The 27172-nt window shown below is 38.7% G+C and overlaps 1 protein-coding gene across 1 annotated transcript in view; it reads left to right on the forward strand.

The window, feature by feature from the left end:
• The window catches only part of LRRIQ1 (leucine rich repeats and IQ motif containing 1), a 165860-nt gene that overhangs the window by 70926 nt on the left and 67762 nt on the right, over positions 1 to 27172 (forward strand). The window contains exons 19-23 of the mRNA XM_054027505.1: positions 9933 to 10022; positions 10901 to 11025; positions 11627 to 11722; positions 12140 to 12225; positions 24722 to 24832. Of these exons, the coding sequence (XP_053883480.1) occupies positions 9933 to 10022; positions 10901 to 11025; positions 11627 to 11722; positions 12140 to 12225; positions 24722 to 24832 (508 nt within the window). The remainder of the gene's footprint in view (positions 1 to 9932; positions 10023 to 10900; positions 11026 to 11626; positions 11723 to 12139; positions 12226 to 24721; positions 24833 to 27172) is intronic.

The raw sequence follows: 27172 nt of genomic DNA on the forward strand, positions 1-27172 counted from the left end.
AAGGTGCCAAGAGTCTGAGGATTCTTGAGGTTGCTGAGAGGGTGGAATTGGGAACTTGGGTAAGCATCCAAGCATTTCTGGAGCTTATGTGAACCAAGTCTAACCTCTGAAGCTTATGAGGTTCACTCATCTGTACTTTGTAGTCTTTTATTCAAAACAAAATGTAGGAATTGGCTTCTGACCCATAACTTCCTTTGAGCACTATCAAGCTTAGGGCACAAAGCACATTTTGCAGAAAAGTTATGTGTATGTCATGAATGACTTCTGTAACATTATCATAAGACTTGACCTCTTTGGAGTTAAGTATGGAGTGTTTTCATTTGCAAAAATTCCAACGTTCTGTGAGATTGTTTTATTTTACTCATTTACTTGCATCCTCCTTCATGTACTGAATAGTCTGCTAATTCTACACAGTCCTAATCATATTTATTTAAAAAAAAACCACAGGCAATAGGAATAAGAGTGAAATCTATTGTTAGAATGATTGTCTAAGGTTACTCTAAGCATTTTAGCAAATGACATTTGGTGCAAGCATTCAAAAATATGATCCTGCCTTAAATTTCTCTCAGCTAAATGTTGTCGTTTTCCATTGTGTCCACTTACAAGAGAAAGATACACTATAGCTGTACTTCTCTTCTAAATTAACTGTCTCTTAAGGGAATGTTCTGTAATAATTACTCTACTTTCTTATGTCTTTAAAATCTCTTGAGATCCCATGAGAACAATTCACTGTTGTGATATTTCTTTGGAATCCATACAACACCTCTCTCTACTTTTCTTGGCTGGACATATTGTTTGCTTTTAGCAATTAGAATAGTGTTTTAAAATAATCTCAGTTAGTAGTAGTTCAGAGTTTTCTGAATCCAGGTATAGCAGGTTTCTAAAGCTTCCTATTTTTGTAGATAGGGCTATGCAATAGTCTTTTTCTGTAATCCTTATTTTTGTATTTAGAATGCACACAAAGTTTAGCACAATTTTTATTGAATTCACAAATTCTGATGATCCGTATTTTCCTCACTTTGTTTTCAGAGTGGTTTGCTGTATGGTTCTACTTTGTAAAATGAGAGTATGTCTACATACCAGTGGGGATCGATTTATTGCATCTAGTCTAGATGCGATAAATCGACCCCAGAGTGCTCTCCTGTCGACTCCTGTACTCCAGCGCCGCGAGAGGTGCAGGCAGAGTCAATGGGGGAGCAGAAGCAGTCAACTCACCATGGTGAAGACACCACGGTAAGTCGATCTAAGTACATCGACTTCGTAGCTGAAGTTACGTAACTTAGATCGATTCCCCTCCCCCCATCCCCCCCCAGTGTAGATCAGGGCTGAGACAAACATGGCACTCCAAAATGCCATTTTAATTGTGATTTACCTATGTAATGTGCTATGTTTACAAATGGAAATTTTTCTAACTGCCAGCCTTGCTAAAGTGGGATCCATAAGCTAATTTTTTTCCCAGCCATCTTCACTAGTCTGCACTACAGAGATCTCCTTTGCAGAGTCACCAGAAGCAGCTGAAGTGTTGGTGTCAGGCTATGCTGCTTCCTCTTACTGCTCAAGCATTCTACATTCAATGGCAGAGATACTCATCATGCTGCAAGCTCTCCCACTACAAACAAAAGTGTATACCCACTTTGCTAGCAAGTAAACAGTATTAACCTCTCTCCATTCTGATTCTATCTAAGGGACATTTTTTAAAAGCAACTTTTGAAACTTATAGGAAACTTTCTTTAAGCACACATGATCATTTTCCCTTTCTCAACTCCTCCACCTCAAATAATGTCAGAGCTAAGGAAGAAGCATTGGTCAAACATTAAAATGCTCTTCTGGGGAGCTAACCTGCTTACTTCTACCAAATAGAATAGGTGAAGTATCAGGAAAAGTAAAACCAACAGAAAAAGGCTACTTTATTCTTATTGGCTGCAATTCTAAGATTCTATCCATGTACGTGATTCATCAACTGGACTGTTTGAGGAATGATTGATTAAAAACATATCATGATGATAGCTTTTATAAAAACAATAGGGCCTGATCCACCTAGTTACACTGTTTCTTATGCTTGTGTAACTCCACTGATCACAAAGGTGTTTGCACTGAGCTGTAAAATCAATGTAATGCTGAGAAGTATCAGGCCCAATATATACACTTTCTGTAACACATCATTCATACTCCCTTTACTTCAAACTTGTATCTGATCTTTTTGTTTAAGATTAGTACTTGTGTACTGCCAGTAACTTCTTACCTGTAATTGAAAAAGCAACTAAAAATCTTCCCCCTTTTAATGGAAATTGTAGCAAATCTGCCTGAGGACACACCTTCAGTAGATGTAAATTGGTGTAGCTCCATTGGATTCAGTTGCATTTATACTAGCCAAGAGTCTGGCCCTGAATGTCTAAATATGTTTGGCTTCCTGATTCCAAATTAAGCTATACAAGAGAAGGCCTGTTGCTTTCTTGCTCTGGAAAACTAGCCTGTAGAGTAATCTGATTTATCAAAATTCTGGGGATGAAAGAGAACTTTAAATGCACTAAAAAAATTCAGATCTCTAATTTCAAAGGCAGTTTTCATTCACAGTCAATCAGCAATATATAAACAACTGGGAAAGAATAGTTCAGGGATCTTGTGCCAGGAAACCTGTGAGTTAGAATTGCATGTTTTCTTGCAACTTTTGCAAGTACTTAAGTTTACAGAGAAGAACTTTGTATCAGAGATACTAAGATTCTTGCAGAAAACAAAAGCTAGATTAAGTGGTGAAAAGGTTTGTTCTGAAGAATTGAATGGGATACACCAGAGAGAGAGAGATGTTAGCCAGAAACAGGATAGAAATTTGCAGTTTTCAGCCAAATGAAAGTCAATACAGTATTTTTTTCTCTGGTATGCTCTTTTCTACTTCCATCATCCATGAAGTTGGCCACCATTTACGTGATTATTTATTCCTGACCCAAAGAAGAGAGAAAGCAACCATATAGCCCACTAAATAGCCAACATGGGGTGAAGAAGTTTTAGTCTCTAGCTTGTCACATGGAAACAAAGTTCATCATCCTCAGCATCTTGAGGAGTGACAGTTCTGAGAACACTGTTAAATGTATTGTCCACTTGCATTGTGGATTAAAGCATTTTTATTTCAACACTGAGCTAGACTGTTACTCATTTCTGTTAAAGACCAAAAGTGAGCTTGGTGCTGTATAAGAACAAAGTGAAGACATCCCCTACCATGAAGAATTTAGTTTAAATACAAAACTGAAAACACTTCCAGCATGGGGAAGATAAGCATAATGATTAATTTTGAGTCATTTTTCTATTTGTTCATTCTTTGTGGTCCATGTGGAAAAATCAATGTTAAAAAAAAAAATTGGATGCAGAGATGATGGTGGTGTGGTAAAATCAGAATGAAGAGGACATTCCTTACCTAGAGATGATGTGAAAAAGGCATGGTGACAGGATTGGGAACTGGAGATGAATGACCTCATTGGCAGAGCAGAAGGCAGGGAAACTGATTAAACAAAATCAGAGGTATAAACTGGAGCGGAGTATAGAACAGCCTTGAGTTAAAACAAGCAGTGGATTTAGCTGATAGGCCTGTGAAACTGTAAGGAGAGGCTGTTTTTTAAAACAAGATTTTACTCAGTGCCCTCTTTCCTTCCATGCTTCTCATGCCACCATCTCTCCCCCAGGCCAACAGGGCACCTGAATTCAGAATAACTGTCAGAATAACTCTTTTCATTGCTTTGTTTACATTTGGAGAATTCCAGCCAGTCACTCCCAAATTTTGGTTTTGAAGCACTGTATAAACAGAAATATGACAATTATTCTGGACAAACCCATGCTGTACTGTAGGCAGAGAAGGGGTTAATTGAGAGGGAAGAGGGTGATTGAGGAGGTCAAAAGGATTTTCTAATTTTAAAAAGGTAACATTCAGCATTTTGAACAGCTCTCTTGTAGGTTCTTTTTCTCCCCATATAATACGTAGCTATTTAAGTGAATACTTCAGTATAACAATGAATTGACTCTACTTCCTAGAAATTCAGTAATAAATATATTCTGGGATTAATAAAAATATAGTTTAGGACATAGTTAGTACTTGTAAACAAGAAGAACTGTCAGGCTATTATAATAACTGAATCATGGGCTAAATCAATTTAGAAGCCATAAAGCTATTGTGTGTTTGTAGGCAGGAGTTTAGGTTTCTACATTAAATTGAAGAATCTTTGCGTATTTGTTTGAAATGCTGATTTATTTAAATATTTTGAGACTCTTCCCTCCCTCTTCTCCTTCCTGTCAACCCAACCTCTCCCTATTTTGTTTTTTGGTTGTGTGTTTTTGTTAACTCTCCTGCTCCACTTTGCTCCTGGAGAAGACTATGGTCCAGTCCTGTCCAAAACTATTCATGTGCATAACTTTACTCACATGAGACCTGTCCATTGATCTCAGTGGGGCTGCTCACAAGAGTAAAGTTACTCTAATGTATGTTTGCGTGATTAGGATGCAATCTCCACCTCCCAGTAGGCCTGATCCAGCGTACATTCAATGGACATTGTATTGGATCCACTGGAAGTAATTTACTTTTTGTAAATGCTGTTGTATTTTTATAAAAGATTAATTAGGACACCCACCTTCTCCACCCACTGCCTTTTCCTTCTTAAGAAGTCACTGACTACCTCATCATTGCTATTATTATTTTATTAAGTTTATTTAAATTGTACTCAGCAGAATTCCACACTTTTATGTTCTGAATGTCATCTGCAAAGTGCTGAGCTCCCACAGCTCTCATTGACTAACACTCGAATTGGGGGTGCTCTGCACTTTGAACTATCAAGTCCAAAATGAGGAGTACTTAATAAAAGCAAGATATATAATGCTCTAAAAAGAGATATTGGGATTATTTTAGAATGAATAGATTAAAGGTAGGAAAGAATAGCTATATATGAAAAGGTTATGTAGTAAACTGTGGAGGGGAAGAATTCACTGTTCATTTGGAATTCATTTATGAGATACCAGAATACTGCGGGGGGAATCACAGGATTACATTCATAGAAGCTGAAAGAATGTGATGCAGTGAATCACTGAATGAAGTTTTTTATCTAATGGATATACCAAAATCTACTTACAGCATAAGAATTCTTTATTACTATAATACACCTCTACCTCGATATAACGCTGTCCTCGGGAGCCAAAAAATCTTACCGTGTTATAGGTGAAACCGCATTATATTGAACTTGCTTTGATCCACTGGAGTGTGCAGCCCCGCCCTACCCGGAACGCTGCTTTACCGTGTTATATCTGAATTCGTGTTATATTGGGTCGCGTTATATCGGGTTAGAGGTGTATATATTTACATTTTAATAGTTCTTGCAATATGAAGCGATGAGGAGAAAAAATACTGTATTTAATAAAGAATTCCATGAGAATGAAGGTATAATCTGGACATTCTTGTGCCCACTCCTGGTAAATCAGGAGGTAAACTGGTGCGAACCTTAACTGAATATTACTCAATATATGTGTATTCTTTCTTGAAAAAAGTGCCAACAAACTAGCGTTTAAAATATGAGACTGAAAGGAGGTTAACATAAAGAATTTCTTTTTGGATTTAAAAATGTGCTAGATGTTCCTAACTTGCAGCCAATATATGTATTCTCTCTAGCCTCATGAAAAATCACATTTTTCCAAATCATCAGTTCCATTAAATGAAGCTTTGTAAATTGCATTGCTTATTTTGAAACAAATAGAACTAGATGTAAAATTCCCAGGGTATAATCCTGCAGCGAATTGTATGTGAATGATTGACTTTACACATGTGAGTTGGGTCCATTGAATGGGATTTGCAAACATGCATAAAGTTACTTGTATATATTAGTGTTTGTAAAATCAAGCCTTTAATTTGGTTTCAGAAATATACTTAATATTCAGCAGAGGCTCTTCCACATATACACATTCGTCTAGTAAAAATGGAATTGGTAATTTTTTCTTTAGTCCGTATAATCGTGCTTTCCACTTTTTATACATCTTTAGTCTATCCCAGCTTGCATTTTTTCCATCAGAGCATAGCCTCAGTAGCACTGGGATCTAATTTTTGGACTAAGTTATCAAAAAATCTATTTATGTATAAACTTTGTTTTAGATAGTTATACTTCAGTACTATATTTATGGGGGGACTATGAACAGGAGTCTCTTGAGCTTGGTACTGTAGAAATCTCTAGGGATAAACATAATAGAATAACATACATTTTGAAAATCAGTGATGTGTTTATTGTTGTTGGCCAAAGTAAATGACATTTTAGTATATTTTTAATACACAGTACATTCTTAGTAGTGCCAAATGTGCTTCATATTAACAAATCTGATCTTAATGATAAATCAATTGTCTTGGTAATGTTTTGTTAGTTACTGTACCTTTTATACCTTTGAATAATGCTTTACCATTCTGTACTGTGGTGTCTCTTTTTACCAGACAGCTTTAGACATTTTATATTTTATGTACAATTAGTGAAACAAATGAAAATACTATTAAAATAGTAACATTGATATAAAATTTAGTAAATGGTAAAAGCTGAATTTAAAAATTACAGTAAGGCTTCAACATACATTTAAAAGCCAAAGAAAGAATATTCGTAAATAATGCATCTCTAAAACAAAAGGATCCAATCCATACTCCAGGCAGGGACCATAGTGGCATCTAGTCTGACCTCCTGCATACCGCAGGCCACAGAACTTCACCCACCCATTCTGATGATAAACCCATAATCTCTGGCTGAGTTACTGAAGTCCTCAAAACTTAAAGCCTTCTAGGCTTCTATGTTTATTTTTGTTGACTGATTTCCGTAGCAAATGAGCTCAGTTTAGACTAGAAACTTAAACTGCCAGGTCTACAAACTTGACCAGAGATGTGAGAGTCAAGCTTGGATCTTATTCTGCATTAATAAATGTTTTGCAGAATCTCCTTTCAAATATGCCTGTGGACCACAAGTAGCTTCAGTGTGATTTACCCAAGAGAGAGTGATTAGAATTCAGTATTATCAGGAGCAAGGCACTGCAGCTGTGCCTACTCAGTACTTCTGACACCCTAACGAGCCATCTGGGCTGCCTGACAGACCATCCTGCATGACTGGATGAGGCAGCCAGCAGGCTGGTTCTGAAGATCAACAGGAACTGTAGCTTGCTGACTGCTCAACACACATGCCCACATACTTTCTGACTGCCTATGCTTGTCTCACCAAGCCCTGCTCCTGCTTTGCTCCTCCACAGCTTCAGCCCGGGCCCTGCCCTACATCCAGCCTTGTTCCCATCCAGTCCCTGCCTTGTTCCTCCCTCAGAACCAGCCCTGCTCCTGCCTTCTGTGACTTCTTGTAATCCGGTTCAACACTCAACTCTGATTCCTGACTGCAACAGTGCCTCAACCCTTAGCTCTGGCTCAACCTTTGGACTCTGACTCTGGTTCTGACCTTTGATCCTGGTTCTGGCCTTGTCTCAACCCTTGGCTCTGGAAATTGGAATCTAGCCACTAGGCCTGACTCCTGTTCTGACCACTAGGCCTGATCGCCTATGACCCAGTCTCCTGACAAATATGGAGAAGAAATAATAAACTCCAGTACACACTTATCTGTGTTGACTTTGTATTGCTAACAGAGAGGGAGGAGATTTTTGAATAAGAAGTCTACATCTTTATATAGCTGCTTTTTGGAGCAGAACTTCTAGTGTCAGTGAGACTACTTGTGATGATTGCAGGACTGGACTCGGGATGAATGTAGGGATGCTCATTTGAACAATTATAAGTGTTTTTCTGCTAGTTAATTGAAGCTGAGTACAAATTAAAGAGGGCATGAAGAGTACTCATTTGTAAACTAATACCTATTTCCAAATGAGATGTTTGATAATCTCATTTAATTTTAAGAAAAATACACAAATTTGACTCCATCTAAAATTGTTCTTTTTGTCAAGATTGAAGAGATTTTTAGCTTCAAAACTTCTTCCCACAGCAGATAAACTACACAAGCCAACAATAAGTATATACTTTTAAAGTCTGATGTCCTGAGATACCATTCCAAAGCTTAGAAGCAAATTCTGTGTGGAAAATCTGGGACGCTCCCAAGTCTAGCTCTACTGGGTCATAAACATATCAAACCTTGAATTAGTCACTGTTTCTGAGTCTAAACATTGTCCATCTTGCATCTCAGATAGGTGGCTTTTAAGGTGTGGAGTGCAAAGACAGAATCCACATTTAGAGTGGCACTTTGATTTTTTTGTTTTTAAATGGGAGCGGTTTGAAGCTGCTCACTGGTTAGGAGTGTTAGAATAAGTTCCAAAGGAGATTGATCAGTGGACAGAGGGCAAATGAGACAATCATAGGTGCATGATAAATTTATTTGGCAAATATGTTTTCAATTTATCATACTGCTATTTCCTTAACATGCAACTGATGTGAAGGGGGTTAAAGGAAAACCTACAAAACTTTGTTCTTGAAATTAAGCGATAAATGGGAAAGAAGAGTGATGATACATCAGATATAAATGAAGAGGGAATATAATCTGATCTAGATTTTTAAAAAAATTAAATCCCAAATACCAAATATGGTTAATCGTCATATCAAGCTTAATGTAGTTACAGAAACAAGAAGTCTAACATGGAAGAGTTCTTATGATTTAAAATTTGCACTCTAAAAAACCTTGTTTCAGGAATTTTTGAGTAAGTATGGAGGAAGGATGGTGATTCAACATCATATAGTACATATACATCAGAGCTGTTTTAAAATGAGTATAGTATTTGACCATCATCCAAGGTTACCTGTTCAAAATAGGTGAAATATGAACCTGTCATCTCTTCTTCAGAAAGAACCTGGCAGCACCCATTGTTCAACAATGTGAGGTTATGCAAACACTTGTTAAGCATGCTAGCCAATAAAGAATTACTGTAATCATGTCTTAAGGTATTCAAAGCTGGGAGTTCTGATGGAGGCAGAAATTAATGCAACCTAATAATATTCCATAAATGGGAGAAAGATGTTCTAGCCACATAAATTAGAGTTTTTTTGGAAGCGGAAATAGAATTAGAATGAACCCCAAGATTCTTTGCTGCTGAAGTAGGAGCAATCTGAGTGGCTGAGTCTTCAGTAAGAGAAGCCAGATTCTTAGAGGTACTTACTTATTCTCATCAGGATGTGCATTTCTATCACTTGTCTAAAAGTGTTAAAAGAAAATATGGTCAAAAAGTCAATGAAGTGTAAGAAAAAAGTTAGTCTGGCTGAGTTTTAAATTAGGAAAAAATAAGATACCCTTCAGGATCTGATTCTGCGACCCTTGCAAGTTGTTCCATTAGGCTATAAATCAGTTGGACTACTTGCGTGAATGTTTGCACAGTCTGACACATTGATTTCAGTGGGACTCTTCACCAGATAGGTACAACTCAACATGAGTAAGGGTGACAGAATCAGGCACTCACACAGGGATTTAAAATATTAATTGTTCAAAAAAAGCTAACAAGCTTCTCTGTGTCCTTTATATTAATATTTGAAAACTACTTTAGCTCTGTAGCTTTCTGCTTTAGTGGCTCTTATTTGCTTATTTTAGCAAAGGTGTTGGAGTAAAATAAAGAGAATTTGAGAAGAGGATAGAAACATCTGAGTGAAAATCACTATTAATTGTGGATTTATTTGTGTCTTTTTGTTCTATTTCTACAGCACCTAGTACAATGGGGGTCTTGGTCCATGATCATGGTCCTAGATGCTACGATAATACAAATAGTAAATAATAATAAAAATCAATCCAATGCAGCACTTTGGAATTGTGACTGTGATTGCATTGCAGATGTATTCTGATATACAACCTGAACACATTTGAATCAATATGCAAGACAATTTAAAAGAGACTTTGTAGAAATTATCAAAACTAAACTAAACTGTTTTTTATCAGTGCATTTTTTGATTTTACTCATTCATACAGGCTGCCTTAGAGAGAGAATGGCTAGCTTTGGATTCCACCCGCTTCCCTTCAAAAACACTGCTGCTCACAAACCAGCTGCACTGGCCAAAGGTAACATGTCATGGAAACTTCTTAGTCTTCAGTCTTTGTTCATTCCTTGAGGATATGCTACATTGGAGTGATTAATACTTCAATTTATTGACTTGAAAAACACAATTACTTTTAGAAGCCTCTGACTTCCTCCTCATCCCCAGATGTAATTTTTCATGTAGCTTTTCTTTCATTTGCTTAAATTTTTCTTTATTTTGGATTTCTGTCAACACTTTACTTCACAGTAGCTCAAAAAAAAAAAAAAGATGATGTGCTTCATCTGCACATTTGGCAATGGATTAAAAATTGCTCGTTGACACAGTACTTTAAAAATACTAAAGTCCTGCATTATATAGCAACAGCTGAGGACTTTCAGAACAGCTAAAGGTCATTGAACTGTAATGTCTGTTAGTTATTTGATAAACTTTGAAGTTTCAGCTTTCTGGGGTGTTTTTGTTTTTGTTTTAGGTTTTTTCCATTTTTCTTCTGCTATATGCTATAAAGTATTCTTTAAAATATTTTTGCCTGGATTAAAATAATGGATATTCATAAATGTGCAGTGCGTTAAATTTTTTTTGCTTTTGTGATATAATTAAACTCACCATCTTTTTGCAATATTCCATAGAGCATTTAGTTAATTTAAGATAAGGTCTATGATGGACCTATCATGTTTTTACTATACCTCTGAAATACAAACAAAGGGCATGACTCTGCAAACACACTCATGTTTAACTACACTTGCGAATAGCCCCATTAAAATCAACGACGCTACTCGTGTGCATAAAGTCAAGGCTATGAATAAGCATTTGTAGGATCAGAGCCAAAGTTATAATACTATTCACTGACTTTTTTTCTTCTTTTCTTTTTCTTTTTTTTTTTTTTAATATTTCCTTACTTAGAAGTATGCTAGGCCTTTAAGTTCAGATCATAATTCATTTAATTTACTATGGCCTCCACATGAAGCCTGGCAGTGTGATGAGAGACCACATTCATTGTCATCAGAAAAAACTCAGTTTAGTACCAGGTAAGCCAAAATTATTTGCTTTTTTTATTACTACCTGTACCTGCTCTGGCAGATACCAGAATAAACACTGGAAGAGTAATTAGTACTCCTCTTTGTGGTGCTTTTTGCAACTGTTTGATTGGTAACTCTGATAATGACTGATTTGTAAGTAAATGCACTTATTAAAACTGAATAAAACAAATACAATCTGTTAGGTTTGCAGTAATTTAATGTTCATTTAATTAAAATATAAAAGTTATAAGAATAAAAGGCTATAAATATGTAAATAATAAAATGTTAAAAAAAATCTTATAATGTAGGCCTTAACATACAGATACCTATCAGATAAGAATTTAAAAGTATTTCTCACAATGCTGTATTCCTTTGCAGAAAAGGACTGAAATATGCTTCATTGTAACTGAAATGTAAACATTCAAAATTGATGGCAAACTTTTAATTACTCTCAAAGATAAAGCCTTCCAGGAGTATTAAAATAGATGTTTTTATTTCTGAGTTTCAAAAGGCATAAATAGTTTGCAGAATAATAAAGGCTGCAATGCCATCACACCATACCTTTACTACTGACCCAGATTTCAGTACTGCTCTGCTACTCTTTTGTCAGATCAGAGAAGAGAGCTATATCACGTCTCTCTGACTTGCAGCCCAAAAAGAAATTGTCTTTCAAATCGGAAAAAGAAGAGAAAATTTCAGAAGAATGGTATGTCCAAGTCTATCCTACTTTTTTGTTTTTAACATGAATTCTACACATCAGGAACTATAGATGTAGAGGCTTTTAATAGGTATCCTGGTTAAGTAGGTATTTATTTCTAAATGTCAAAAATATTATTTTAAACTTTTAACCAGTATGTGAGATACCAAGTCAATTAACTACAATTTCTTAACTGTTTAAGATGAGCATTGCAAGCATCTCTGTAGTTCAGTGTGTCAAGTATCATACATGAGATGTCCTGTGCGCTTGCTGTATTCTGTGTGAAAACTCTGTGTGTGTGTGTGTGTGTATAAATACACACACACACACACACACACATATATACGCACACATATATAGAGAGAGCTGTGCAGTTGATATGTGAAAATGTGTATATATTGATAGTAAAATATCACCTTCCCTTAGGGGTTTTAAAGATATTGCCACTGCACAGCTAATGCTGAAGAGGGCCCATAAAATGAAATCCAAGAAATCTAGTAATAAAAATCTAGGTAAGTCAACAGTGCTATTACAATATATGTTACATAAGAATATGTATAAAATGTTGGAAACAGCAGGTCTCTACTTCTTCATCTGAAAGCAGGTTGTCACTTCTAGAAATGTTGCTTGTATTTTCTTAGATCACTTCACACATTAATATGAGGGAGGGAGGAATGTGCTTCAGAAATGAACATATTAAATCATCATAAAAGGAAGTTTATTTCATTTATATGTTCAATATATTAATATTTGAAAAAGTACTCTGGTGAATATTGAGAGTAATATTTGACAAATGTATGAAATGGGAACTTTGTTTCATTGTGTTCTGTGTATTCCCTTTGCTAGATATAAAGTTTATATTTCTGTATTTTTGTACTCATTAGATTTTTTTTTCCTTCAAGAGAATATCTCAAGTTATAATAGCATTGCTCAGTTTGGGTAGTTTTATATCTGTTTGATATGCTTCAAAGTCTGTCCTAAAAACATTTCTGTATCTGTAATCATACCTATCATCTCTGGCTCTTGATTACGTAAAGTGCTATTGATATACATTTGTGAAGGTTTCACAGTTTTTGGTGTCTCTAGAATTGATCATAATTTGGCATTCAAGCTTCAGAGATGATTCTGTGAATCTTGGAAGGCGCTCTCCTCTTCTTTCTGTCTGATGTTAAAATGATTCCTTCCCTGCATGGTCACCTCTTATGTCTGTGAATTTTCTCTGTGTATACAGCTGTTAATACAGGAAAGGATAAAATATCTTAGTTGATTATTGGTGAACACCTTTAAGTTCATTAGTCATGGTAAGCTGTCTTGAGAAATCCTTCCATTAATAATGTTTAACTCTTTGGTGATATGTTTGGAATACATCACTGGCTATAATGCATTTTCCATTACTGCATAACATGGGAAATCCCTGTTTTGTGTCAAGTGGTGGTTGGTTGTTTGTTTTTTGTTTTTTTAAGTTCAAGAGTATTTTTCACTCAAGGGGGGAAACACCACTTACAAATAAAAAGGTAAAGTTAAGAAAAGTTTGCAATTCCCTCCTTCCCTAGCCAAGTACCAGCACCTAAGACTACTTATGACAGATAGATCTCTAGATTTAAATAAAAGGTAGCATACAATTACTGTAATCTTTTCCTTATGGTTGAGGAAAAGACAATGGGCAGGAGGCTAAAACATTATTTAATCCTTTATAGTTTCCCACCGTGCCCTACCACACTGCCCCGCCACAAAACCATAAATATCTGGTGGCCAGCTGAATGTTTGACATATGTATAACTTGGTGGCCCATGTATCATTTTTAATGAATAAAGTCTATTTGGTTATATCATCTTTTCTCCATATGTTGTCTGGTTTATATTAGTAGTGATTAATTCAGTCATAAATGGTTTGTGAGTATCAAATTCAATTATCCTATTTTTTATTGTTGTTCTAGAGGATTTTTTGGATGTTTTTATATTCAGATGATTGGAGGGGGTTTTGTTTTGTTTGTTTCTAGAAAGTGCTGCACTGGAAAACTCTCATAAGCACGTGACTAGTGTTTAAAAAGTTAACAAAACTTTACAAGTTGAGTTGTTAGATCTGTATAGACCTGATCTGTTGTATAGTTGCAAGATATCTCCTTCCATGACTACCCAATAAAGAATCCCCTTTCCACATATTCCATCCAGGCAAAGGAGAGCACTGATTTTCAGTGTCAGTGCCCCCTCACAGAAAATGCCCACCTTCAATCCCCTTTCAGTGTTTGGGCTGTTAGGTCAAGTACCTCTCTTCATCTGAACTGCTCTGGTACAGCATGGTGAAAGAGGCAGACTCTAAGGTAGTCAGATCTAAATGGAGTTTAACTTAAAACCCACATTTTCAGTTGCACCCTGATCTGAATTGGACACTAGTGCAGATACTGAAGCACAGCTGTCAATCCCTCCTTGCCAGAAGCAGCACTAAGTATTTAAACAAGCAATTACATTCAGAACTTTCTGGGCTGGATTCTGTAGTCTGCCAAAGTTTCTTTGTGCTGCTTATGTGAAGTGGCTTAATACTGGTCAGAAAATCCCAGTGGAAAATTCACCCTGTATAGGGGGGTTCTCCACAAGCATAGCTGTCTCCTACGTCCCTCCCAGCATATGGGCTGGGGAGGAGAAACAGAAAGGGAATAGCAGGGATGGGCTGAGGGCATGGTGAAACTGAGACCTTACACCAGAAGCTTAAGAAAAAGCGGGAGGAGTCCTGTTCTAACTTGTTCTGAGACCAGGTAGCCCTGAATCAGGGAGCTGCAACAAGCTATGTGTGGCTGCCACTCTCCCCTACTTAGGGATGAGTGGTCTTCAGATGCAGCCCCATGTAGAACAAATTGCAGTAACTCCATTCTTGAGGGGAAAAAGATATTTGCCAATGTCAACATCCTTTTTAAGAATGAGAGAGGTCACAATCTCTTAGCCAGACCATTTTAAAAAACCACCACCACCACCTTGGGTCACTTCTGTCAGTTGAACCTCTCATGCAGCTGGATATCCCCAGAACATGTGCCTCTTACTAACAAAAGGCAGGTAACAACCTCTTTAAACAATAAGCAATTGTCAGCCCCATCATTTCCTCTTGTTTCCATAGCAACCAGCATCCCATCCTTTCCATCTTCTCTAAACTGATCCTCAGCCACCGTCCAGTCATCCACACCTCACTATTATACTTATCCTCATTATATCTTGTTCAGGTTTTTTTTATGTTTGATCTTTTCCTAAACTCCAGATTGAATGTTATGTTATTTGGCACTATTTCTTCCTAACATAGCTTCAACTAATTTCATTCAAAAATTTAATACTTACATTAAAATAATACAAACTCATTGATATAGACATTCCCACCAATCTGAGGATAAAGTACAAAGTATGCACCTACAATGTTAATTAAATGCTATAAAGAAGCAGGTTTCGAGAACATCTAATATGTCCCTTCATTGCTCTATACATTATTTACAAACAAAAACACAATAAAAATAAAGTTGTCAGCTGAACCATAGAATGACCAACCTCCAGTAGCTCTAAATACAAAGAAGTTACAGAATATTAACAAGTAGGCATCCTTTTGTGCTCAAGTCTCAATGTCAGCCCGCTAACCAAACATCTTTCATGAGAAATCTTGCTATGCTACGGTAAGGATCTTGCTAAACTGAAGATGTTGCATTCACACAGTAGTGACTTATTAAATGCTGTTTCATAGGACCACTCATGTGGTCTTGTCACAGTGGGGCTACCTACTTGCAAATGTCACCAACTTCCTCTGCCTTAAGGCTTCATTAGCTGACATCCACATACCCCCAAAATATAAAGTTAGCGTCTGCCCTGAGTTTTACATAGCCACTCTTTAAAATGCCTACTTATTTACCACAGTGGAACTTGGATGGGATTAGCATTGTAATGAACATCTTGGGTCCTGATGCTCTCTGGTGAGAGGACTTGTTCCCTTCTTCTCTCCATATATCTGCTTCTTATGGAGCTGTGACGAGTAGTGTGATGCGTGAGTGGAATTCCAGATAATTAGTCACATTGTGTGGAAGCATGTATTTTCCAGGGTCTCTTGGGTAGCTCACCATTCCACTTCATAGTCTTCTGACCACTGAGCTGAAAACATACCAGCATGGAACCTTCTGTGTTTGCAAGGGAACAAGCCCTTTGCAGTCTTTGCTGCTTCGTGATCATGGGAGCACAACCAGATTTTGGTGACTCTCTGAAGCGAGACAAGAAAAAATGTGGACTTTAGTAAAAGTATCAGGAATCCCCATGCATACCAGCAGACAGCGAAGAAGCTAGCAACTTTGTAAATTTACTTGACTGGTGACCAGTGCAGACAGCAGATTAAATGGCACAAGAGTACATACCGGAAAACCAGGGACCAGAACTGCGCCTGGGGCAAGTTGTAGACATTGTCCCAGTTTTATGAGGAGTTTAACCGGGTGCTGGGCATTGTGCCCAGCACAGAGACAACTGTGGTGCATGATGACTTGGTCAGCCAGGTTGGTGCCCTTTTGGCCCCAGAATCCAGCATGGGGACTGATAAGAGCAAGCAGCGGGGACTGAGTGAAGACCATGAAGTAACTGTGTTGCTAAAACCAGTCCCAGAGCATGCTTTGGAACAGGATCAGCAGCAAATTCTGGGTCCATACTCAGAGAAGCTGTTTGATGCACTCCCTGAAGAATAGCCTGCTGCGGAGCCTGTAGCAGACACAGAAGGGACAAAAGCTGCCCCTGAGCCCGGAAAGTTTCTGGCTCCAATGTAATGTTTATTACTACAATAATGAGAGGGATTCTTGCTCTAAGAACCAATGCAAAAGTTATGAGAAGTCCCGACTAGCAGCGTGTATTCACTAATGGCAGATTGTATGTCAGGAGCTTGGCATTCTGCCTTCCTTTCCCCTCCACCTCCACATCACATGGAGTTTAAAATGACGACCAGGAAGTGCAAACCATAATAAACACCTTGAAAGAGGATTTTTACTGGAAAGACCGATTTTTTGCTAGGCCCATTCCTGTTTCATAAAAATAATAATTACATTGCCGTGCATTTGCATTTGCCGCACTGTAATCACTCAATGGTCTATGGAGCTGCCTATAAAAATGAACTGTGTGTTTAGGGAAATGTGATCCATTTTCAAAACTAATTAATTTCAGTTAAAGGTAGTCTATGAAGTCCATAGATGACACAATCATTTGTCCCAAGTATGACTGGGGTTTGAAGCTTAGTCCAGAAATGTGCTGTGGGGGGGGGAGGAGGAATGCAGCCATACCAGAGTAAGATAACTCAGCATTCTGTTAATTCAGTCATGAATTCTGACCCAATCCTGGTTGCTAATAGCTGCAAACTTTTCCTGAAACAAGAATTCCAGATAGTTAGTCACATTGTGTGGAAGCATGTATTTTCCAGGGTCACTTGGGTAGCTCACCAGCCCACTCCATTCATAGATGTGTCGTTCAATCGCTATATGTTTGAATATTTCTGATGCATACACTGCAGATTTACAACCAGCAGCTTCGAATAACATCTTCCTTTGCCTATAGGGCACCATAAGAACAGTTATGTCCTCTCAAAATATGAAAGGCCTGAAATGATTTAAAAAAAAAAAAAAAGCTTTTTGTAGCAAGGCCACCGACCAGTCCCCCTCCCTCTCTCTCCAACCCAAGTAATTATGGAACTTTTGTAAAACAAAAACAGCTTTGCATTTTTATTTACCATTGTGTCTGCACTACTTTAATTGTGGTTACCCAGGCTGTCTCTAGGGAGATTCTGTGGACTGAAGCATCCATTTCACAGTATATTGCTGTTCAGTTTTGAAATGTAACATTTTATGTCCCTGAAATTCCACAAGAAATAATTCTGGGGTCCTCTACTGAGATATTTGATACCCTCTATGTTGTGTCCTATTGCAGTCCCCACTACTAGCTGCTGTACCTCCACAACTCGATATCAGTACCTTCATGGACCATTCCAAGAGGAAACATTTCTATGTACTGATGGTTGATGTTCTTGAGAGGGCTGACAAGCTAGTCCAGTACCAGAAACACAGGGACTTAAGACTGGAGAAAAGGCATTCTGAGAGGCAGGAGGAAAGGCTGAGAACAGAGTATCTGTGCAGGAGGAGGAACAGTGGCTAAGGACAGGACTCAGCAGAAAGAACTGTTTAAGCTGCTCATCTTAGTCATAGCTGCAAGATTACTGGCTCCTGCTATCTTTCCCACACTATGGCTTGATTCTCCTGTGACATACCCTGAGTCCAAAAACAGCTGCAAAAACTCCATGTCTGGGTGGCCCATTCAGTCTGTCCCCATGAGCAGCTGGGCAGGGCAAACGAAACCCAATGCGGCCCTCTATCTTGATCCCCTCTCCTGTGAATACCTCCATCCACCTTCTGCGGCACCAACTGCATGGAAAATGAGGAAAGAGGGGAAAGGAGAATAGGGAAGCCTGGGGACATGTTTTGGGGATGTTCTTTTGTAACTGGTATTTTGGTGTTATAATGGCAGCTCTCCTGCCTGGCTGTGTGACTGCTGCATTGTTTTAAAGCATGTGTGTGTATATATATATATAAACCTTTTATGTCACCAAGAAAGTTTATTGCTATCACTGTATCTCATAATACAACCAAGATTTGAATTAATAAAGTTAAACGTAAGGTCAGGAACAATTAAGAATTAGTAAGCAAACACTATTCCTATACAGTTAGGTAAACCAAGCCACATGTCAATCACTTCCTTATTGAACCCATACTATGACTCACTTCCCACCCATTTCATAAGACATCGTGATATTCATAATAACATTGCATGGCAATCTAGCCCTGTTTTTCCCCCGTCCCACCCGTACAAGCACATTTATAGAGATACTATTCCACCTCTTCTACTGGGCCATGCAAGTCCATAATATGGGAGCACAAATCATCCCTGACTTCTGTTGCTCGGGTGCATCCAGCTCCAGCAGCGGTAGGTGCACTTTATAACTGAGTGTATCCATTCAGCGGCCCTGTGACAGAGTGCAGGGAGTGAATAGATGAGCCTGCACTCTGATCGCTTAGAGGCTAATTAGTACCCAGGAGAAGCTGATGGGATCAATGAACTCACTTGGCTCATCAGCCCAGGGCTGATACAAGGCACAGGAAGGATGTGCAAAGGGAAAAAAGAGAGAAAGGGGAGATCAGAGGGACAGGGCTAGCTGGGGCTGATCACAGAGAGGCCTCAAACTAAGGAGACCTCTTCTCCCCTCAGGTCAGGACTTGAGAGGGTCTAAAGCTGCAGCTGGAAGCACTGGGTAAATAGGGGGGAGCATGGGGTACTGTGGTGATATTGGTGAAGGGGATGTGCACTGAAAGCACACCTAGAGGACTCTGTGCAGTTTTTGCAGATTAACATGAGCCAGTTATGGGGTTTGCCTTCCCCAAAAGCTTAGTTTATGGGGAGACTTTATGTATATGCATTCTACTTGTGTATTTGTTGAAACTTTGTGGAGCAGATTCCAGTGCAGGAGTTCTAAGAAAATGTGAGGTTTTTACCAATCTTAACCTTGAGCACAGGGTTAGAAAAAATTTAAGACAAGACTTGCAGGGCATGGGGTCTTCTACAGAGTCATGCTGTGTCTGGGCCCAAGAAGCTTTGCACAAGGAAAGACAGGTCTGAAGGATGCTAGTAAGTGCCCTAAGTCCTGTGGCTTGTATCATTAGGGAGAGCTAAAGGTACCCTCTCCTTACAAAGTGGAGTGTGTGCAGACAATGAGTACATATTGCACTGGACCAGTACCTCCAGTGTAGATTATGCTCCAGTCTATTATGGTTATGGATGCAGATATAAACAGTTAAAATCGTGGCCTGTATTTTAACCATAACAAATGTATGCCGTGTTTTATATCTCCACTATGTCCACATCAACTACTTTTTCTTGACTGTCAAATAATATGAGACGTGTGGGCAAGATACTAGAAATTTTTGCAGCCAAGTAGAAGCGGCAAAATATCAAAAATATTCCCATTTATTAAGGATGCATGAAATCCTGCAGCACTCTAATTAAAAACCTAAATGCAATAGACAGTAATGCACTTCATTGTGCCTGGGTACTAAACATCTATGATTCATAAGATCACAGAGCCCTTAAAGATACCTTGGCACAAGAGAACAGAGTCTCTGGCTTAACTTTGGGATTTAAGGAGCTATCATCAAATCCACAAAATCAAGGAAATTCAAAAACTTTAATAAAGTTAATTTATTTTTTCTTTTAACAAATTTTTTTATGATGGCCAGAGGCCTGGAGTAACTGTTTTCAGCTGCTATCTTCTGCCATGCTGTACTGTTACTTGTTTAACCATTTCCTTTCTGGAGGCAAAGTTTGTCAGTGATTGACAAAATGAAGTGATACTTCTGCTGCCACCCAGGCAGAAACACAAGAAGAGACAAAGGAGAAGTTAAGGCTGAGACTTGACTATTCAGATAAAACTGAAACAACTGATTGATTTGTCACAGGACAAGAAGTATTGTTCGGTCAGTCTGTTTTCTTCGTCTTTGAAAGATACTACATTAACTACATTCAGATTTAAAAGATTCTCTGAGAATACAAAACAACTCTAGTGAACTGAACATCATTCACCATCTGTACCTCTGATATGAATTCAAATACCCTTATTCCTGAATTTTCCTTAATGGATACAAGAAATTCATCTGCTGTAAGAAATAAAATGCTTCCATTTTGTTGTCTGTTTGTTTATTTAGTTATTCTTTATATTGCAGCAGTCCCTAGGAGCCCCAATTATGGACCAGTACCACATTGTGATGGGCACAATACAAACACAGAACAAAATGATGGTCCCTCTCCCATTGAACTTACTCAGACTAATCCTCCTTCACATGATGCAGTGTTTGCAATTTTAAAATATCAACTCTTTAAAACTGGTACCAATAATACCTATTTTCATTTTTTCAATTTTTCCCCGCACCCAAAATCAGTGACAAACCAATTAAAGTTTTGCCACGATGTCATGTAACAAATGCCAGCTTAGGCAGTAACATGAATTTCCATAGTATTTCTATCACATTTATAATGTTTGTCCAAATTATCTTTTATATCTGGAGTCTGCCAAAATGTGTGCATTAAATTACCTCCCTAGTTTCCAGATATTCAGTACAAATCATCAACAAATAAACCACATTTAAACAAGTATTCAGGAGTCCAGTAAGATCTCAATGTAATTCTGAACTGTTTAACTCTTTTGCAGTTCCTCTGTGTGAAATCTAAAACACTTGTTGATTGTCTGTAATAAAAACATAAAATCTAATCCATTTCCCCATTTCTCTGATACTTAAAAACACTAGTATCATAAAATAATCGAAGTAATATTGCCTTAATTTGAGACTAGATTTAAAAAGGGTTCTTTTTAATATCAAAAGAGCTGGAGGCAATGATTAAGGTAGGGTGACCAGATAGCAAGGGTGAAAAATCGGGATGAGGGTGGGGGGTAATTGGCACCTATATAAGACAAAGTCCCCAATATCAGGACTGTCCCGATAAAATCAGGACATCTGGTCACCCTAGATTAAGGTGATCCATGTAGGTGTAATTTAAGTACTCTGACATTGTGATAAATCTCAGTGGATTATTTAAATTATTTTGCAGAGCTCAAAAGTAGACTATCTGATATAAATCTCTCAGAACAGTTTCCATAGCTCTCTTCCCAATATACATATCTCCTTCAGTACTTACTTTGACAATCTTATACATAGATCAACTATAGAATAATTTGGGTGATATTAGCCATTTTATGTGACTTCATCCAAATGTCCCTAATGCACTGTACTGTTAGACTGGTCATCTTTTTCATGGGTGTAACTAGGCAGGTTTGAATGTGAAAAAGTTCCATTTCTAAAGCTTTTAGACATAGCAAGTTTAGAATAGCTTCAATAGACCCAAAGAAGCAAAACAATTTATAATAATCTGTTGGGAACATCAGAAAAGAAACCTAGGAATCCTTTATCACATTTTGTTTTGTGAATTTCTAATCTGTCAATTTTGGTAACTTGGTCTTTTGCCCTCCTCAAGAAAGTTACCATATTTGAAATTGTTCTAAAGTAGTGTGCTGACTTGTCTGGTTTTTCATTGCACATTACAGGTTTGGTTTGGGGGAAACAATTAGTACAGAAAATATTCTTCTCTACCTTTCTCACTGTGTGTGGTACTGTACATAACAATGGGTCTCATTATATAACTATAGAAAATACAGTAATGAATTACACTATAGTTTAATATTTTTATATTTCATATAGCTTTTCTGCCAGCTAAAGTTATTGAGAAAAGGATCTCTGAAATTAAAATTATATGTGCATGACTGATATAGTTATACAGCTGCAATATTTTTATTGAGTTATAGTAAGAAGTGCAGGATAAATTCTCTTGTATATTGTAACAAGGACTGATTATTTGTTACTGTATTTTAGATATTAGTTATGAACCTCTACACCAGTATGACCGAGTACTGTAAGCATTTGTTGACACTAAGAATGCCATATTAATAAAGATTTTGGTGATTTGCCAAAATGGAAATACTTGACTGATCTAGCTACCTACCATAACTGCTAAAATATTCACAGTTAACAAGTTATCCCAGTAGTCCAGTTCCTCAACAGATATAATCTAGTTATTTGAAACACTCTAAAATGTCTGATTTTAGTTAATGGAGCTAACCTTGAGCGAAAGGCTGATGAAACTTGCAGCCGGCGGGTAGGGGGTCAGGCTAAGGTGACTTTACACTTCCTTTGTGGCATCTCAATCCTTGGCTCCTACAGAGGCTGAAGAGGTCATTACTATAACATAGACAGCCATTGGAGGCCTAAGATATGGCAGCATCCTCCAGACTGCCCTAAAGACCACAGCACTGCCTGGAATCTCCGGATTCGGTACACTGCAGTCCCTGTTTCTGTATACGTTTTTATACCATGCTCATGAACATAGTATCAGAGTGCCTTTCAGTAGTTTCAGTTTAATAATTGAAGCCAGATCTCTGGAGTCCTTTAGCCAATCAGAGATGGTAAAAAGTATTACTTCTAGATGCTGCTGTGTGAGAGCCTAGTGTCAGCAAGGAATCCAAGAGTACTCCTGAACTAGAGACTGAATTGAATTATTGTGAATTTGTTCCTTCAACCAATAGAGATTGCACCATGATTGGAAGCTCTTAAAAAAGCCTCCCTCACCCCACGACACACATCCCTCCCCCACCCCCAGCCATGCCCCTATCATGACCTCTACCCTAGGACTTGTGATGGGGTCCTGGGTCTGGAGTACTTGCACCAAGGGAATCCTCCCCTGTGCAGAACTAGAACTTCTAGGGCCCCTTCAAGCCACTCCAGCCCTTTTTCCTGGCATGAAGGGACTCCAGCCAATTTTCTAATCTAATTCTGCTGCCATTGAAGTTAGTGGAAAAACACACCTTGACTTTGGAGGGATTAGGGTCCAACATGTATAGACCTAGCTGTCTTTCCCCTCACCCTCACCCCTCCAAAGAGCTACATACTTTGCTGCTGGCTCTCAGAAGCTCTGACACCCTCACTGATTAAGAAGTAATGCTGTCCCCACTAAAGCCTCCTCCTCCCCCGGCAACAGTCTCATAATGGAGAAACTGACATTATCAGTCTGATACACCCACTCTCTCCAAAACTGCACTTCCCATCTTCCCTAATCCTTCTACCCTGCCTGCCTACTCATTCTTTTTCCTGCTAAATTCTAGTCTTTTTTCTCTTCATTGTCCTCAAGCTACATCCTTTCCTCATTGTCCCCACTGCTAAAAGCCTTGTCACTGCTAAAAACCAATCCATCACCTTGTAACAATCTCTTTTCTTCCTTCATTTGCAGTCTCCTCCCCCCTTCACTAACCATATGACCTTTTCCCTGGGTTCCCTCCTTTGGGACTCACACTGTTTACTGTATCAGGTAGGGTTGCCAGTTTTGGTTGGACGTATTCCTGGAGATTTAACCACATGACTTAATCTTTAATTAAAGATTAATCTTTAATTTCTGCAGACTCCAGGCCAATCCTTGAGGGTTGGCAACCCTATCTTCAGGTTCAAACTTACCATACTCACCTACATGATCCTATACAATGCCTCCCACTCTAACTCTGTGCATTTCTTCCAGTTCTTGTGTTCTTCCCACCCCTTTCTTCATTTCCTATTCCAGATACCTGACTTTAGCTTATTTCATTCTGCCCCCTGTGTGTGAGACTCTCTCCTTGTTCTCAAGCACTAACTTTCCTTCATAGCGCTCCTTAAATTCACCTGTTCAAGCAGTTCCTCCTCCCTTCCCATCATTAATAAACTGCAAAACTCCCTTCTCCTGAACTGTTGTCCAGTATTGGTTTTGATTTTCTTATATAAATTGTAAGTTCTTCTGGTGTGGGAATGATAAGTTATGAAGACTTAAGACTATGTAGCCTGGTAATTATGGGAATGATTATGGTGAGTATGTTTCCACAGGCTGCTGAAGGCCACCTCTACTTTGAACAGGATAGAACAGGATAGGATATGTTAAAGGGCTTTCGGTCCATTTATGTTCCTCAAGTTTAGCCTCAGATAATAAAATATTTGTGATTTTCTTTGCTTTGGTTCAAATAAAGGTGTTTCCACCTATCTATTAAGTTGTAAACACTGGGGTTTACATATTTGTGTACCTAATATTTATGATTGAGATCCCCACCTTCAAAATAGAACTTCTAAATATTTCCTAAAATATATATCTTTTTAAAATGTAGTTTAGCTTTTCACAGGTGGCTGATTTAGAAATCATTTAAAGGTATGTAAAACAAGTCAATATGGCTGCTTCTTTGTACTTATATTAATTTATTTTAGAAGTAATGTAATTGTTTTTGTTAATGTAAAATGTACACAAGAGATTCTGTTTCTTTTATTACATGACTAAAAGGTGAATAACTGCTTCAAGGAATGAACAAGCCAGATCTGACCTCTGATTTTAACTTGTTCTTGTCGTCTAGACCCAGCTGTGCGCCTGGCGTTGTTCAGAAACAATGAAAATAAACATCCCCCTGTGAAACCACCAAGGAAGAGACAGCCAGCAAAAGAGACAGCCAGCAGTTACTTTGAAGGTATGAACAGGAGTTTCCCTTTATATTTATTTATGTATTTTGTAATGTCTTTGGCCAATTCTTTTTGAGTTATGAAAAAACATGCAGAAGTAAGAGAAGGCTCCAAGTGTGTGTGGACAACTCAAATGACGTGATGAAACATTTCAGTTTTAATACATTTTTTTTCCAGTGATTAATTTGTAATGTGCACTGTAGGCCTGACCCAAAGCTCATTGAAATCAATGGGAATTTTTCTATTGACTTCAGTGAGCTTTGTATCAGGCACTAAATACTTTTAAATTGGGGGAGTTGTTTTAAGTGACATGCTTGAAGCTACATGCAGAGAAGGGAGGTGAAACCAATGTGCCCTCTAATTTTTTACGTCCATGTGCGGGATTAATTTTGTTATGTGCACCAATATGGAGATGATGTGTGGCGGGGGTGGCGCTGAGGGTTTCGGAGTGTGGGAGGGGGTTCAGGGCTGGAGCACAGGGTTGGAGTGCAGGGGGGATGAGGGCTCTGGGGTGAGGCTGGATATGAGGAGTTTGGAGTGCGTGAGGGGGCTCAGGACTGGGGCACAGGGTTGGTGTGGGGGGGGTGAGGGCTCCAGCTGGGGGTGAGGATTCTGGGATAGGGCCAGTGATGAGGGGTTCCGGATGCAAGAGGGGGCTCAAGGCTGGGACAGAGGGTTGGATGTGGCGGGGAGAGGGCTGAGGGCTCTGGCTGGGGGTGCAGGCTCTGTAGTGGGGAATAGAGGTTTGGGGTGCAGGCTGCCATGGGGCTGTGGCAGGGAGAGAGAACTCCCCCAAGCCCTCTATCACCTCAGTAGCCCGGGGCCGAGGGAGAGGCGCCTCTCCCTGGCCGCAGCAGCTCTGGGGCTGGGACTGGGGGAGAGGCGCCTCTCCCTGCCTGCACAGCCCTTGATAGCTTGCTGTGCAGCGATGCAACTGCGTAGCTTAGAGGGGACTTAGTGAAAGACCCTTTCAACAAAATGGGGAGCTGCTCACATGCTGTGGGATTGGAGGTGGAGCTGTATGACACCAGCTGCTACAGATTTAATAAAATATTTTACACAAGCAACAAAGCACTGTACAGAGAAAATACAAAGCAGTAGCATAGAATACTATGAATGGTAGTAACCAGAGAAATAATATAGCTTAGGCCTTGTGTACACCCTTATCTATTTCAGACACAGTACTTTTTTCTTACCTATTTAAATGCACAAAATAACCCCATTTCTAATCTCACTTCATTTCTTGATTATTATTTTTTTCAAGTTACCCATTCCTGAAGACAATGGACCTTTTTTTGTTTTTACAAACTGTTCTGTGAATTCAAAAGAAGAATATGATAAAATCTTTAAATAAAAAAACAAACATACATTTTTTTCTCCATTCTCATACAATTCAAACATTGTCTTGAAAATTCAAAAAGAATTCACCTTTGGGCTGAGGGTATACATGAGAAATGTCAACAGAACATATAAAAGTTATAGATTGGGCTTTTCAAATGCCCTCAGCGTTTGTTCAATTCTCCTACTATTGAAGTCAGTGGTAATACTCCAATTGTCTTCACTGGAAGCAGAGTTAGGCCACTACCGGGCACTTCTCCTGTCATCCACAGCTATTCCCCTCTGATCAGTGACTTGGCTGGGTTTTTTTTCCAGCAAACTCTCACAAGCACTGCATGCTATTAGTGACTGTTCTTTCTCTGAAGGGGTTCTGGTTAGACTGAGAATGCTGCCACATTGCTTCATTTTGATCAAGTGTGAGGAAAGCATCTCTAGTGCACACAAGATGGCTTCAAATGGGCTTGCCAGAAGGCATTAAGTTGGGGATGGGAATTAGGGTCAAGAGCACACCTGAGAACAGCTGCTTGTGCTGTTGTGATACTACCAGGACAACTTCGGAGCTTTCTGTGCCTCAGTTTGGCCCCCACAAAACAAAGAGCCTGCATGAGAGTTTCACTGAGTTGGGCTGGAACAGGACCTGTGCAGATTGTTGCTTGTCTCCCATCTCACAAGCACCAGGCCAATGTCTTCACTTCCTGCCCTTTTGACCATGCCTTTTCTTGCCTTGAGCAGATCTCCTTGAATCTTTTTTATGGTAGGAGTTCCCACTCTCTGCCAACAAGCTCTGTAGAGATACCAGGTAGATACAAGGTGGGTGAGGTAATATCTTTTATTGGACCAACTTCTGTTCAAGCCCTGCAGACATTGTCCCCCAGCGCAAGAGGAGGAATGAACCAATCAGCTGACTGGTAGGAATCAACTTCAACCATACAACCCATTTTCCCTCCACAGCCAGCCAGCTTGCCTGCCAGTCAGTGCTCTGGTGGAGGATTTGAATCCCAACCCCTCTT

Source organism: Malaclemys terrapin, chromosome 1, assembly GCF_027887155.1.
Source record: "Malaclemys terrapin pileata isolate rMalTer1 chromosome 1, rMalTer1.hap1, whole genome shotgun sequence".
Classification (NCBI taxonomy): domain Eukaryota; kingdom Metazoa; phylum Chordata; order Testudines; family Emydidae; genus Malaclemys; species Malaclemys terrapin.